The sequence below is a fragment of the Marmota monax genome, unplaced genomic scaffold, assembly GCF_021218885.2.
Source record: "Marmota monax isolate L192 unplaced genomic scaffold, Marmota_monax_Labrador192_F-V1.1 WCK01_AAM20220418_F8-fsc00040, whole genome shotgun sequence".
Classification (NCBI taxonomy): domain Eukaryota; kingdom Metazoa; phylum Chordata; class Mammalia; order Rodentia; family Sciuridae; genus Marmota; species Marmota monax.
Window position 1 is genome coordinate 3339384 of NW_026692782.1, and position 14963 is coordinate 3354346.

At 38.4% G+C, this 14963-nt stretch overlaps 1 protein-coding gene across 7 annotated transcripts in view; it reads right to left on the bottom strand.

Annotated features, from left to right (window-relative positions):
• Positions 1-14963, bottom strand: part of Palld (palladin, cytoskeletal associated protein) — a 375619-nt gene that overhangs the window by 220333 nt on the left and 140323 nt on the right. For all 7 annotated transcript variants that reach the window (XM_046447644.2, XM_046447643.2, XM_046447641.2 and 4 more), the window contains one exon: positions 6883-7061. In XM_046447644.2, coding sequence (XP_046303600.1) covers positions 6883-7061 — 179 coding nt within the window. The remainder of the gene's footprint in view (positions 1-6882; positions 7062-14963) is intronic.

A 14963-nucleotide genomic window follows, 5' to 3' on the forward strand; every position in this document is an offset into this window, starting at 1 on the left:
AAAGTCATTCTTGGGCTAGGGATGCTGCTTAGTTGTTAGTGGTTAAGGACTTGCACCTAGAATGTGTGAGGTCCTGGTTCAATCCGCAGCACCACCACACACACACACACACACACACACACACACACAAAAATTCTTGGTACCTTTTATAGGTGATTTTCAGAGTAAAAGGTAGAGTAAAAAAAAAAGTTTGTGTACCCAGAATGAGAATACATTTGTTTGTTTTTGTGCACCTGTCCAACCCTTGTAAAAATCTCAATGTCACCTTATATCTCAGGTGTCAGAGCAGCTCTTGCAGAAGACAGATCAAATCCCTCTCTCTGTGCCAGTAAGTTCCCTTCCTTCCCTTCAGGGCGATTCTTCCCCTCCCTCTCCCATTCTGTCCCTCCCTCCAGTCATCTGCTTTGCACCTGCTGGTCAGGAGAAAGGAATGTTTAATGACAGGGATAGATGTTTGTGAGAGGATAGACTAAATTAAAAAAAAAAAAGAATCAAGGTACAAAAGAGCATGTGAAGTGAAATATGTACACGTACAGGAAAAAGATCAGCATCCTAACAGTGACCGTCAGTTGTACAGCGTGCACAATTGTAGAATGTGCACTTACCATGGTCACAGTCAGGGCCCTGGGTTCAATCCCCAGCACCACCAACAAAACAAAACAAAGTCATAATTTCCTACATCATGTGCCAGGTACCACTGTAGGGGATTAAGTCATTCAATCCTGACAAGAATCTCATTTTCTCCAGGTACAGATGAAGAGACAGAACACAGAGCCATTGAGTAAGGTTCAAGGTCACAGAGCATGAAACTACGCACTTCATAAAATATTATTAAAAAATTACTTTTAAACAATGTGTGGGCCCAAGGTGTGCTGAGACTCCTTCAGGTTCCCTTCACAGGTTTTTAAAATCTAGCAAACGGGAGCTATGCCCAGCCTTCATCTACCCATTGCCAGATGTTGATGTACTGCATGGTCCTGGCCTCTTGGGCTTTACCTTACTGGGAAGCAGAAGCAATTATCCACATCACATCACAAAACGCTTCCAAACTTAAAGGAGTGCAGCGACATTTTATCTGATCATTTATAACACTCAGAACCTAAAAATAAGTGTCAAGCAGCATCCACCCACCCACATCAGACTTCTGCATTCCTGTCCAGCCTCTACATTTTTAATGCTTCCTTGTCCTCCACGCCACTGGATCCAAATCCTCCTTAACCACAGGTCTGGTTTAATTCAGCTTCCTTCAACCCATATTTCAGGACCACCATGGCACCCTCTCTGGAGCTCTTAAAACTGTAATGATCTATATAATCCATTTTACAATCACAGGAGGAGGGAGGAGTGGAAAGTTGAGATGTCTGTTTATTTTATGTGTTTGTGTTTATCTTTCCTACTCTTGAGACCATCTCCTGTCATACAGTCCTAAAGGACACTCCCCTCCCCTCCTAGTACACATGTGGGCACACTCCATTTCCTTTCTGCTTTCCATCTTGTTCTCCTAAATAACGTATTTTTTCTCTGTTGCACTATTCTCATCAGCATAGAGACACATTCTAGAAATTCCTGGCTCAAAACAACAACAACAGTAACAACAATAACAACAAAAACATCTTTTGTGACTCTATATATGTATCTAGTTACTGGCTTTTCTAGTTTCTTTGCTGGTGGTCAAGCAAGCCTTCCCACTGAGTATCTAATATCTGCTACTTCCATATTTTGCAAACTTGACTCAGGTCATTGTATTTGACCTTTGGTCTTCTCTTGAATTCCCAAGCCCCTCTTGCTAAAATCAACAACATTCCCAGTTGCCTAATCCAGTGGTTTCCTCCCTGCCCTCATCTGACTGACCTCTCAGCAGGAGTGGACGTGGCCAGCACCTCCCTTCTTCCTAACACAATTTGCCTCGCTCCCCCCACCCCCACCCCACTACTCTGCCTTGGCTCTGTCCTGCCCCAGGGGCTCTTCTTTCTTACTCTCTTTTGCTGGCAGCTCTTCTTGGAACCTCAATGTGTACCAGTATCACAGGCTCAGGCTCAGGCCCTTCTCTCTTCTCCCTAGCTGATCTGTCTGAGAGTGCATCCAGTTCCACCGTTACCATCTATGTATGGAGGCTCCAGAGTTTTCTCGCTCTGTGTACTGGACTATATTCATATGTCTGACTAACAGACTTCTCCCATCTGTTTGGCTATTCAGACACAGATTTCAAATTTATGTTCACAGCACAGCACTCAATCCCTTAACCCCCCATCTTCTTCTCCATTGGCAACACTGTCCACACAAATGGCAGAGCTGAAATCCACAGCATATTCACACCTGATTCTTTTCATCCCACATCTAACCCACTGCAGGGCTTTTGATGTCTATCTCTGAGCTATTCCTATTTATACCGCATCCTCCTGCAACACCACTGAAGCTCTTCTGTCCTAATGCAGGAGGCTTCTAACTGGTCTCCCTGTTTATAAGTCAAAGCAACGGTTAAAAATACAAATGAGAAGGGCTGGGGAGGTAGCTCAGTGGTAGAGCACTTGCCTAGCATGCTTGAGGCCCTGGGTCCATTCCCAGTATTGCAATTTGACTTACAATGCAGACCAAATTGCTAACAGTGACCATAAGGCCCCATGTCTCACATACCCTGACTGACGATGTTCCAGCTGCCCTAGATTTCCTCAGTTACTTCAGCACTCTGCTCTTCCCCATCCAGGTCATTTGTATCCGACCCTATCTAGCTGTAGACCCCTTTCCCCAGTATTCCCTATGGGCTTCTTCTTGGTCTTTGATCAACTGTCATTTCTTCAGAGTGGCCTTCCTGATCACCCTGTCCTGTCAGCTACCTCCATTTCCCTCACAGACTTGCTGGTGTCTGCAGTCATTTATGAGTTTGCTGGCTCCCTTGCCCTCTTCTTCGAAGTGTCGGCACCTGTCTTGTTCACCGATATGCTCCTGCTGCTGGAACTGCCTGCCTTACAGTAGCAACTTGACGATGGCTGGAAAGTGCTCAGTTATGTGCCCTGAAAAAATGGCATTCTCAGATCCTAAGTTCTGAAACCCCATGAAGGTGAGGGTCACAGTGGCCCCCATGATAATGAGTAACTTTGCATTTTATTTTGTAGCAGCAAAGAGGGAAGACTCGAGTCAGACTGCTTGGGTTTGAATCCTTGACTCCTGTGTGTGTGTGTGTGTGTGTGTGTGTGTGTATGCCATTTTGATCACTACTAAGCCTCCCTCATCTTCAGTTTCTTCAACTGTAGATTTGGGTGATTTTTGTAAGGATCAAATGAGATATCCCATGTAAAAACTAAGAGCAGTATTTTCCTACTGAACACTAAATGTATGCTAGCTATTCTTCTTCTTAGTTGTAGTTGGACACAATAGACTTATTGTATTTGTTTTTATGTGGTGCTGAGGATCGAACCCAGGGCCTTGCACATGTTAGGTGAGCGCTCTACCGCTGAGCCACAACCCCAGCCCTAGCTATTCTTCTTGAGCTATCATTTCTTTTGTTTCCTTCTAAAATTTGATGTGTAGGATGGCAGAAGTTAGACCATTTTCAGCTTTTAGGGTGTTAAACTTTCAGAAGTTTCATTGAAATTTAAAATTGTACAGAAAACTTCCTTCCCTCTAATAGCCTCCTAGTGACTGCATGACCATGTAGTAACGGCCATGTGCCTTAGGAAGCAGCTCCATTGTGACATGCCTGACACTAACGCAGAACTGAAATTCATAAATTTAAATACTTCTGACTTTAAGTGATGATATGAGCCTAGGAGGCTCTCTCTCATAGCATGTAATTGTTCTCAGGGATAAAAATACACTAAAATTACTTGCTCTAGAAAAAAGTTATTGCCCACATTTCACAAGGTAATGAGCCAGTTTTCTAAAGCACTTTGTTAGTCTTACAAAGATGTCACTTAATAGGTCTTTCTTCTTGTTATGTCTAGCTCCTTTAACCCTCCCTTCAATTTTTCTAAAGTCACACACAAGCTATCTAAAGTCACAAATGCTTGATGGCTGGTTAGCTGCATAAGGATGTTTAGTGGTATCACCAGGAAAACTATTCTAGTAGAAATTCACCATCTTTATTGAAGTCCTGAACACGAAATCTACACTGCATACAAAACTCGAGTGGAGTGGCTCAACCAGTTGAGTTCATAGGCAGAAGAGGACTACAAGGTCTAAAGCTTCTACCACTGAGTCCTGGGGTTGTGGCTCAGTGGTAGATCACTTGCCTAGCATATGTGAGGCACAGGGTTCGAGTCTTATCACCACATTAAAATAAATAAAATAAAGGTATTGTGTCATCTGCAACTAAAAAATATGTTTAGAATATGAAGATTAAGGTAGTAGAGATTTCAAGGTTGTTAGTATTCTCTCTACATTTTTAACTACTATTTTAAAAATTACTATTTTATTTATTAACTTAAACAAAATTAAAGATCAATGTTTGGGGGCCACCAGAATTAGATACTGAAACTGGTTTCAGGGGTAGAGAAATGACTTTTGGATATAAGAGTAGTTTGTCTTACATATTTTGCAATTAACTTTTTAAGTTCATTTGTATCTTTATAATACTTTAGATTTCTCTATACCACTTACAATATTACTTATCATTTCATATTCTGGTTTTAGTTCATTTTTTAAAAATGTGTTCATCCTTGTTAGATTGGGAATGCCCTGACACCCAGAGACTATTTTAACCTTATTTATACTACATTGTGTAGCACTTATTAGGGCATTAATAAGTGTTGTTTGAATTAAATTGATGAACTCTTACTTAAATTAAGTTACAGGATATTCTTTAAATCTAATGTGATTTTGCCAGGCACAGTAGGGCATGACAGCTGCTTGGGAGGCTGAGACAGGAGGATCACAAGCTCAAAGCCAGCCTCAGCAATGGTGAGGTGCTGAGCAATTCAGTGAGACCCTGTCTCTACATAAAAATACAAAACAGGGCTGGGAATGTGGCTCAGTGGTTGAGTGCCCCTGAGTCCAATCTCTGGTACCCCTCCCCCCCCACAAAAAAAAGAGAAAAGAAGAAAAAATCTAATGTGATTTCATTTAACATCTAAAGTATAAAAGTAGTATGATCCAAATTTACCATATTTCTAGCAATCCTAGAAGCAAATAAAGCATTCCATTTTAAAGTGTTGTTTGTGAACTTGGATTTGGAGACAAATCTGATCACTATTAGCAAATAGGGTTTTTTGTTTTTTGTTTTTTTTTAATTGGAAGTTTAAGTTCCCTTCACTGCATTCTAAAATACTTCCAGAAGTGTGCTACACTGCCTACCCAGGAATAAAATTTATTGCTAACTCATTAGCAAAATGTTAAAAATCTTTTCATTTATTTTTTCATTCATGTAGCACTTTGAATACCTATCAGTAGGATACAGTGGTTAAGAATATCTTTCCTATTCTTTTAAATTTTTTTTCTTTTCATTCTTCAGATTACCTTTGTGAAGTGGTTTTTATAGAAACTAAGAATGTGGACCATGGAGTAAGACAGCCTGAGTTCCAATTCTTATGTGACTTGCAACAGTCCCTTTATCCTCTCTCAGTCTCAGTTTTCTTTTTGTAAGAACAGAATAATTATGCCTCAAAGGATTACAACAAAATTTAAATGGTTTATGTGTATGTGTGTGCATTTTATAAGTATCACATGAGTATTACTTATTATCGCATATAAAATGTCACTTTTATTTATTTTTTATTTATTAAGAGGATGAAATTCCTTAAAGAGCTTGAAGATCTTTGTTTTCAAATACAACATAGTGGGTCCGTTTATTAAAAGTAAAGGTGTATACTTTCAGTCAGCAGTAAGAGAAATCTTTGAAACTAATTTTTTGGGGGTCAATTTTTGATGGAGTTTTCTTCCACTTTAAACAATGAAGAAATGTGGTGTTATTAAACAGTTTTAAAAAGTTTTTAAAAATGAAGATTAAGGGGCCTGGAGTTGTGGCTCAGTGGTAGATCACTTGCCTAGCATGTGTGAGGCACAGGGTTCGATTCTTAGCACCACATAAAAATAAATAAATAAAATAAAGGTATTGTGTCATCTGCAACTAAAAAGTATGTTTAGAATATGAAGACTAAGGTAGTAGAGATCTCAAGGTTGTTAATATTCTTTCTACATTTGAACTACTATTTTAAAAAGTAACTGATCAACCAGGTGTTCACCAAGTTATAGATTTAGACATAGTATAAACACTGGGCACAATATACATCTGTTTTAAATTACTGGTACTGATCAAGATGCAATAATATTACAAACTATAATACCTTGATATCAAGTGTTCCAATTTCCTGGAGGTTAGGTCTTATAAAAAATAATGAATAGAACAAAAGAAATAGTCCATTCTCTGCTACCAATTTTTGATACAACTTTGATTTTCCAAAATCAGTCTCACCAAGTAACTCCAAATTCATAGTACACTTAGCAGGAATAAGGGAGCCGTAACAGAAGAGTCACAATTCTAGAACTCAGTTAAAAATGAGAACATTTAAAAATATTCAATCACTTGAAAATCCTATAAATGATTTCCTAACTCAATTGCAGTTTAACTGCAGTTGATATGGTATTTCAATTATATTCCCATGCTTTATTTACTTGAAAAAGAAAAGAAAAGAAGTCAGACACTGTATGTTTTAAGTAAATTCAAGTTAATGTAGATAAAAGGTTATAAATGAGAAGGACTGAATGTTGACATTAGACACAGTTAATGGATGTCTAAGTGTCAGAACAGTTTATTTATAGAGTTTTTCAGGAGAAATGAGGGTTGAAGCACAACACAGCTCTGCTCTTTGCATGGGGAAAGCACACACAAAGTGTTCTACAAGGACGCTCTGAGGCCGTTCCCACTCCTTCCCTGTGTACCCTCCTTACCTTCAATGAATACCTCTGCAGATGTCGTGTCTGAGCCGCTGGGGTTGGTAGCCAGACAGGTATAGCGGCCTGTGTCGTCCTCAAAGGCCTCTGCAATGATCAGAGTGTGAAGGTCCCCGCCCTCACAGTGGATCTGAATGTCAGGCGTGTTGTGTAGCTCTTTCCCCTCACAGAACCATCTGCAGGCCAAATGGGGGTCAAAGGACAGAGAGTTAAGAGAGGAAATGGTGATGTTTAAAACAATAAAGCAGAAACCAAAGGCTGAATGCTATGCAATAAGATGCTTGTTTGATAAAAGATCTGTGTTGATGTTACTCACGGAAACTCTACATTTGAGACCGTGAAATTAATGACTAGACAATTCCCGTAGGTTTTCTTTGTAAAGCATCTTGCACATTTTATGAACCTTGAAATAAGGGACATTGTCAGACTTGGAAAGATCATTTTGATTACAAAATTAAAAGGAACAAAAACTCAAAATGTCTTATAAAATGTTTTATAATAAATGCCTCCTACATTGAATATAATTTTTTTCTATTATTCTTATCTAAAGAAAATATAAAAGTAATATGTGTTAGGCTCAAAATATCTATTAAGGGAAACTTATCCTCATGTTAAAAAAAATCATAGGAGGCAGTATTTTTGTTGACCCTTCTGATCAGCTGAGCAGTGACAGATTTAATGCCTTCCACATTTTTGATATTTATAAAACTTTCTAGCAGACCGCTTTGGCCTCTGAGATGCAGAGAGAAATAGCAGTTATGCTGTAATTCATTCTTGCTGGTTTGCACTTTTCCTTTCCCAAACAAGCAAGACCTTGGGGTGGAAGGCTACAGGCCGACAGGCTGTTTTAACACAGGTTTCTTCTCACACTTTTTCTTCTATTCCCCCAACACCTCAGACTCTCAACACCATTTGATTGCTTTTACATTAAAAAAAAAAGAAGAAGAAGAAGAAGAGGAAGAAAAAAGAAATAAAAAAAGAAAAAAGTTTCCCCCAAGTCCTAAAATATGATTTATTTTTAAAGAGATATGTAGGAATGTGCCATTTGCAACTAACAGAATTGAAGTCTCTGGAACCATATTGTTCATTTAGCTTTTAATTATCACCAAGAGAATTTTCTCTGTGTCTAATCACTTATAAAATACTTCGGAACTGGCATCCTTTTGTGAAAATATGACACTGAAGACTAATTTTTTTTCTTTGTTTAGAGTTGCATAATATAGGTATTTCTCTGGATTTAATTTGAAAGTAGAGTTAAGAAAGCAAATGAGTTTGTGAATTCTCACAACATGAACCCCAGAAACCATACTAAAAACTAAATATGGGATACTCACAAAAGAACAGACACAACTTTGGGAATTATAGAAGATAAAATAACTGAGCACTCTGTGCAATGTGACTCACCCTGTTTTGGGGGGCAACTGAGAATGGTGGTAATTCCTGATTCTAGTGCACACTGTGGTTTTGTTTTCATAAAGCTGTGGAGAGCTTTCCAGCCCAGAACCATCTTCCCAGTGGTCCCCTCCACCCCTCCACCCCCCGCCTTTTATTTCCTTGTTTTCTTTCCAAAACCATAGTCCAGTTCCTCACCCATTAGTGCTAACTGCAGCTTGAGTCTTAATTGATCTCTCCTTCTCAAGCTATAAATTCTTTCTATATTCTGTCATCAGATTAATGCTCTTGAAACTTTTCACTACACATGCTATTTTCTGAAATTCAGATCTGTCATTGAGGCCTTTCATGTAACTTGGATTTAACTTTATATTCTATCATTTTTCTGTACTAATCCTCTGTTTCTGTCAAATGTTTCAGGGATACATTTCTCCCTAACTAGCCCTCAAGGATTCCTGTGTAACCCTTGTCTACTCTTCTTTGCTCACACTTTCTCTCTTTGGAATTTTTTCCTTACTTTCTTCCTTGTTATGGTTTAGATATGAGAAGTCCCTCAAAAGCTCAGGTATGAGATAATGTAAGAGGGTTTAGAGGTGCAATGATTGGGTTAGGAAAGCCTTAATCTAATCAGTGACTTAATCCCCTGATAGTTATTAACTGGGTGGTAACTGTAGGCAGGGAGGGTGTGGCTGGAGGAGGTAGATTCCTGGGGCACATAACTTTGGGGTTTTTATTTTGTCCTTATCAAGCAGAGTTGTCTCTCTCTGCTTCCTGGTGTCATGTTCCCTGCTGCTTTCCTCTGCCACATACTTCTACCATGATGTTCTGCCTCACTTCAGGCCCTGAGAAATGGAGTCAGCCATCTATGGACTGAGACCTCTGAAACCATGAGCCCCTAAATAAACTTTTCCTCCTTAAAATTGTTCTTGCCAGATCTTTTGGTCACAGCAGGAAAAAAAAAAAAAAAAAAGCTGACCAAAACATTCCTTAATCTCAGTTAGGGATCACTCTTCCTTAAGGCCAAACTAAAGTTATCTCCAACAAATTAATTTCAACTGCACACACGTATGCTCAGTATTTTTTGTGTAGAGGAAGGTTTTGCATTGCATACTACAGGTGATATAAAAAAATGCCTGGCAAACTCTGAGGCTCACTGAGGAGTCTGCATATATTGCCCATTAGAGTGGTTTTACTCTCCAAAAGGAAGCTATACACCCACTACTACAGGGAAAAATCAAACATGGGAAAATTACAATAGAGGTTTAAGACAAAGATTAATTTCTTTGGGTGGATGTACTTCATAGAGAACCTTTTGCTGACTACACGAGTATAGTCCCTTATCCTCTAACTCAGCAAACTTGTTGTCTACAAGCCTATTTTTACACGACTGTGTGCAAAGAATGGTTTTTATACTTTCAGATGGGAGAAAAAAATCAAAAGAATAATAATATTTCTGACAGCAAAAATTATATAAAGTTCAAATTTCAGAGTCCATAAATAAGTTTTTTTTGAATGCTCATTTACATATTGCCCAGGACTACTTTTGCATGACAATGACAGAATAGAGAAGGGTTGCAACATTCTGACTGATGGCCCCAAATACCTACTATTTGGACCTCTTAAAAAGTTTGCCAACACCTGCTTTTTGCTCTTTAATGTATGATCCTTGGGTCAGTGGCATTAGCACCACCTGAGAGCTTATTAGATGTGCAGCATCTTGAACCTCATCCCAAAGCTACCAATCAGTTCAGATCCCTCAGGTGATTCAGGTGCATATAAAGTTTAAGTGCTGGTTGGATATGTCCTGGTCCACAGTAGCATGGCAGAGTCTTAGCTCTCACATACATTATTTACTTCTTTAATATAACAACCATGTTCTATGTGTTTTGTATCTCTGGTCCTTGCACACAGGCCCATATAAAATTGTGTTCTTTTTGGTTGTTTCAACCAACTCTACTTAAAAAATTTTAACACCATTCATTTGGCAATTGACCATTTACCACTTTGTGATACCTTCTGTATTGTTTCCTTATATTATTTTTCAATACCAAATGTATTTATAATTTTTTCTCCATCTAGAAAATCAGCCACTTCTTGATTGAAAAAAATGCATTTAAAAATTGATTCATAGTATGTTGCATGTAGTTGGTGCTTTAAAAATATGATCTGTCATGCTTTACTTTAGAATATGCTTTCTGTTTAAAAAAGTGAAGGGATTCATAGCCTAATAGTTTTTGAAAATGATGCATATTATTTTTCAGTTTTTTACATTTTCTATTCACATTTCTTATTAAAGGCTCTGACATGTTCTGCAGAATACAAATTTGTTTAATGTGGTCTAATTCATCATTTACCAACTTTATTTGACCATGTGATCCTTTTTCATTTAGCACCTACTAACATCCTATGTTACAGAATGCTTTCCTAGAACATTAATTCCATAGTACTTGTATCTTATAAAAAGACCAATTATAAAGTGAGTAATAATAAGTACAAGGCTGAAAAAATAATTAACAGAAAGCACAACAAAATACTTGAAATACACCTACACACTGGCAGATTAATATATAATGGATATTCTGCAACGATGGATTTAATACGTTGTCTGTACCAAACTATGGTACTTAACTTTTGATTTTATAATGGAATTAGTTCTTCATGTGTTTTTGGATCCTATTAGAATGTAAGTTTTCCAAGGTAAATAATTTTTTCACTAGGTTCCAGCACTGTGTTTGGCACATGGGAGTATAAATCATGCCTTTTTTTTGTGGGGGGCAGTTACGGGGGATTGAACTCGGGGGCATTCGATCACTGAACCACATTCCCAGCCCTATTTTGAATTTTATTTAGGGACAGGGTCTCACTGAGTTGTTTAGTGCCTTGCTTTTGCTGAGGCTGTCTTTGAACTTTCCATCCTCCTGCCTCGGCCTCCCAAAGCTGTTGGGATTACAGACATGTACCACTGCACCTGGCTTGAATCATGCCTTTTTATCTTCAATATTTCTGCTTCTTTGACATCTGGGCTTTGCTGAACCTGGAGAGACAGCCCCTTTCAGGCTGGCCAGTTCTTAGATATATTAAGAGCATGACTTTCATATACAAACTAACTAGTCTAAAACCAGTATCCCCTCTACCTTCTCTGTTGGGCTTTTCTTACTCAGAGCCACTGCCTACCTGCCTAATCAACCCAAAACCAGGTATGGACATTTAGTGACATCTCCTAGGCCCCAGGCCCACTGAAATGATCTAAACAAATCAGTGCTAAATCAGCTTATCCAGCCTTACCTCTCCCTTTCTGTGGAAGCCATAAGCCACATTTCCCCACTCCCTCCTTTTGCTTTCTGACAGATCCTAGTGCTCACCACCTAGTGGTTCCCTGTCATGTGGGGCACGTCCCTTGCTCTTGGGAACTATAAGTACAGACTATCTTTCAATGACAGTTACCCACTGATCTGTTGGCCTCACCATATCTGAATAATAATAAAACCAATGTTTCAAAACATGGAACACTGCCATTGCATTGGGTTAATCAAAGAGGCAGCAGCTTACAACCGAGAGAAGAGCTGAATGGATAGTTTAAATAACATCTGTCATGGTTTCTGCTTTAAGATGTATATACAGAGAGGTTTATCAACTCTCAACAACTCAAACTAAAGTGCACTTAAAAAGCATAAAATTAAACTCAAAATAATCTAGTTAGTGCATATATCAGAAGAGGAAATCAGTCTTGTCTTCCCTTTATGTAGCAGATCAAAGATAAATCACCTTCTTATCTGAGCTCCGAGAATCTTGGAGTTCTACAGTTTTGACAGCACACTCTGGATGAGATGTGTGTGATACAGTCATGTTTGCTAAGTTTCTCAAAGGTCCTAATCCTAACGTCTTTCTGGCAGAGGACTCAAGACATTTAGTATTATTTTAAAAAGGGGTAAAAGTTAGGTCTGTTGATCAAATTTTGACCTCCTAAAAATTTTCCCACATTAAATTTTTATTGCTAGGGTGGCTTAGGAAAAAAAAAATACTGCTGTACGGAGCTAATCTGCAAAGCATTCAAAATAGGACAAAGAACAGGTTTGGCAAATGCAGGGCACAGGTGATGGCACTCTGTTCCCCTCCTTACCCTGTGGCAGACATCACTAATGGATCAGGATGTTCTTTGCCAGCGAGGAGGGATATCTCAAGGGTCTCTGCAGAATGGTGTTGGCAGGCTTTATACAAAGTAACTGAAGTTGAAGTTTGAAATGAAACACATTTGTCATCCCCAGCTTGGTCTATTTCTAGAAGCCTCAGCCTCACTTTTCTCCAGATCCTGAAAGTTCTATTTATCATGAGGTAAGCATGCAAGAGGGTTTAGTTGAGGGTGGGTGTGTGTGAAAGCAAGTAACGTGCCTGCAGAGAGTCCACTTAGGTAAAATTCTGCTTGAAGTCACTCCTGGATCTTCCTTTGTCCCATTTCTAGTATCTGGAAGTCATTTATCTAGTCAATAGCACACTCAATAGCATATTGAAAAATTGTTACTTTAAGTTTCCATTCTGAATCTCTAATAAATTTCAACTTCAATCCTGAACTTTCAGCTTCAAAACTTAAATTTTCTACCATAAAATTGTTAAAACACATTACTGCCATCTCACAGTCAGGATGAAGAGATGATACAATATTTGGTAACAATAATATTTAAGGATTTTTATACATTTGAATTAAAGGAGAGTTAATATTTGTTATATGTTAAGTGCTCTGCACATATGATTTTATTTTCACAACTTTATGAAGTCATTATTATATTTTTAGTTATAGGGAACTCTCATTTATCTAGAGTAATGAGAAGGAAGAACACAGGCAATTACATCCAGATAATCTCCAAAATTCTATTTTTCTCAATGCTTTTAGCTTCATCTTTCATCGAGTTTTCTACTGTGGGAATAAACATGTTTGAACAAAGTTGACTGATTCCTCTCTTCTAATCTCTGGTGTGTCTGCTAAGCAGCTAATGTAATTGCCACACAATAGGGAACTGAAGGAAATAGGAGAAGCAAAGCTTGAAAAATTAGTGGGCAAGGCAAATCCCCTTCAAAAGAATTACCAGATGCTAATGTAGGAGGAAACCAGTTGGGACTGGTTGTCAGATCTCAAGGCCATAAACAAGGCAGGAGAATAACTGGGCTAATTAGGAATAAAATGTAGAGGTTAGGTGATTACAGTCATATTTATTCATTCATTGATCAATTATTTATTCACTCGACAAGAGGTTGACAATACTTCAGGTCCAATCCAGGAACCATGGGGAATACAGCTATCAGCGAATTCAGGTTTCTTAGTTCATGGTGCTGGCATTAGGTGCAGATGGAGGAGAAAACCCCAACACAGACACATGGAAGTGCTGAGTACACCTGGGTTCTTCTATCTCAAAGAAGCAGGTACTGCTTCAAAAATCTTTCAAAATTGGTTGTGGCTTCATAGTCATAGATTTAACTTTGCTTCAGATATAAGACTTATGTTAAAATTAATTTATGGGAAAGAGGACAATGTTGATGGTCTTCAGAAGTTTAGAATTTTCCCTTTTTTATTTGCAAAGGATTACAGAACCTAGGAAAAAAGGACTGTAGCATATTTAAGGCTCTGAAGGGAGACATACTTAAACTGCTCTGTGCTGAGATCTTGAGTCAGGGAGATTATACATATATGTATATATTTTTTGTTTGATTTTCTTTTTCTCCCTCAGGATCTTTCAAACATTCCAGCCTAAAAAATGAGATGGTGCCAAAAATCCGGGGATCATATTATGGCACCAGCAGGATGTGGCTGGAGTGAAATTCAAGAAGGTGTTTTACATAGAACAGTTTGGTGTTTAATTGTTCACTTTCTACATTTCAAGGTGAGGTTAAATGGAACCCCTGACTTGGTGTGAATCCCATTGTTGGGGGAGATTGGCTACATCTGTCTGCTGTCCTGAGCCTGCTTGGTTAGGGATCAAAGGAGGACCGGAGGATAACAAATGTCAGGAGGACTGCAGCTGCTTCTGAGCAGATGGCTGTCCCTGAAAACCACCCATCCTTCCCACTCCTGGACAATGTAAGAAAATTTAAAGATTCACCTCCCTGCCTGGACTTCCTTTTTTTCTTGGCAACTGGCAGTGGGGCTCCCAACTGTATATTGGAGCTGAGATATCCATCTGGGAAAGCTCAGAACACCGATTCTCCAAGAGAGTGCCATGAATGTTGACTTTCATGAGAATAAACTCAACTGATAAGTGAGAGGTACCAACAAATCTACTGGCCAAGTATAATATATACTTTCCAGTATAGTATACTAATAGTTTATGTTCAAAACATCACATATGGCATCACTTGGCTCACAAGTTGACTAGTAATATGATTCTAATACAGCCATTTAGCAAGAAATACAGATTTTGTGAGTGATGGTTTCTTTTGGCCATTTTTATTTTATTGAACCACAACTATGTATCATAGAAGTTTTCTGCGCACTCTATTTTAAACATGTGGCTTTTGAAAATAAACAAATCCTACTTGTAAAATGTATCGAGCTTCATCAATGAGTCTTGGCTCATGCTCACTCTGCTAAGCAAAATGGTTAATCTTAGAAGCCAATTAATAGAAACAATAAGTTCCCTATTAAATAAAAACCTTGAAAAAGAGTTGAATTTTTATTTTCTCCTTTAAGTCAGTTT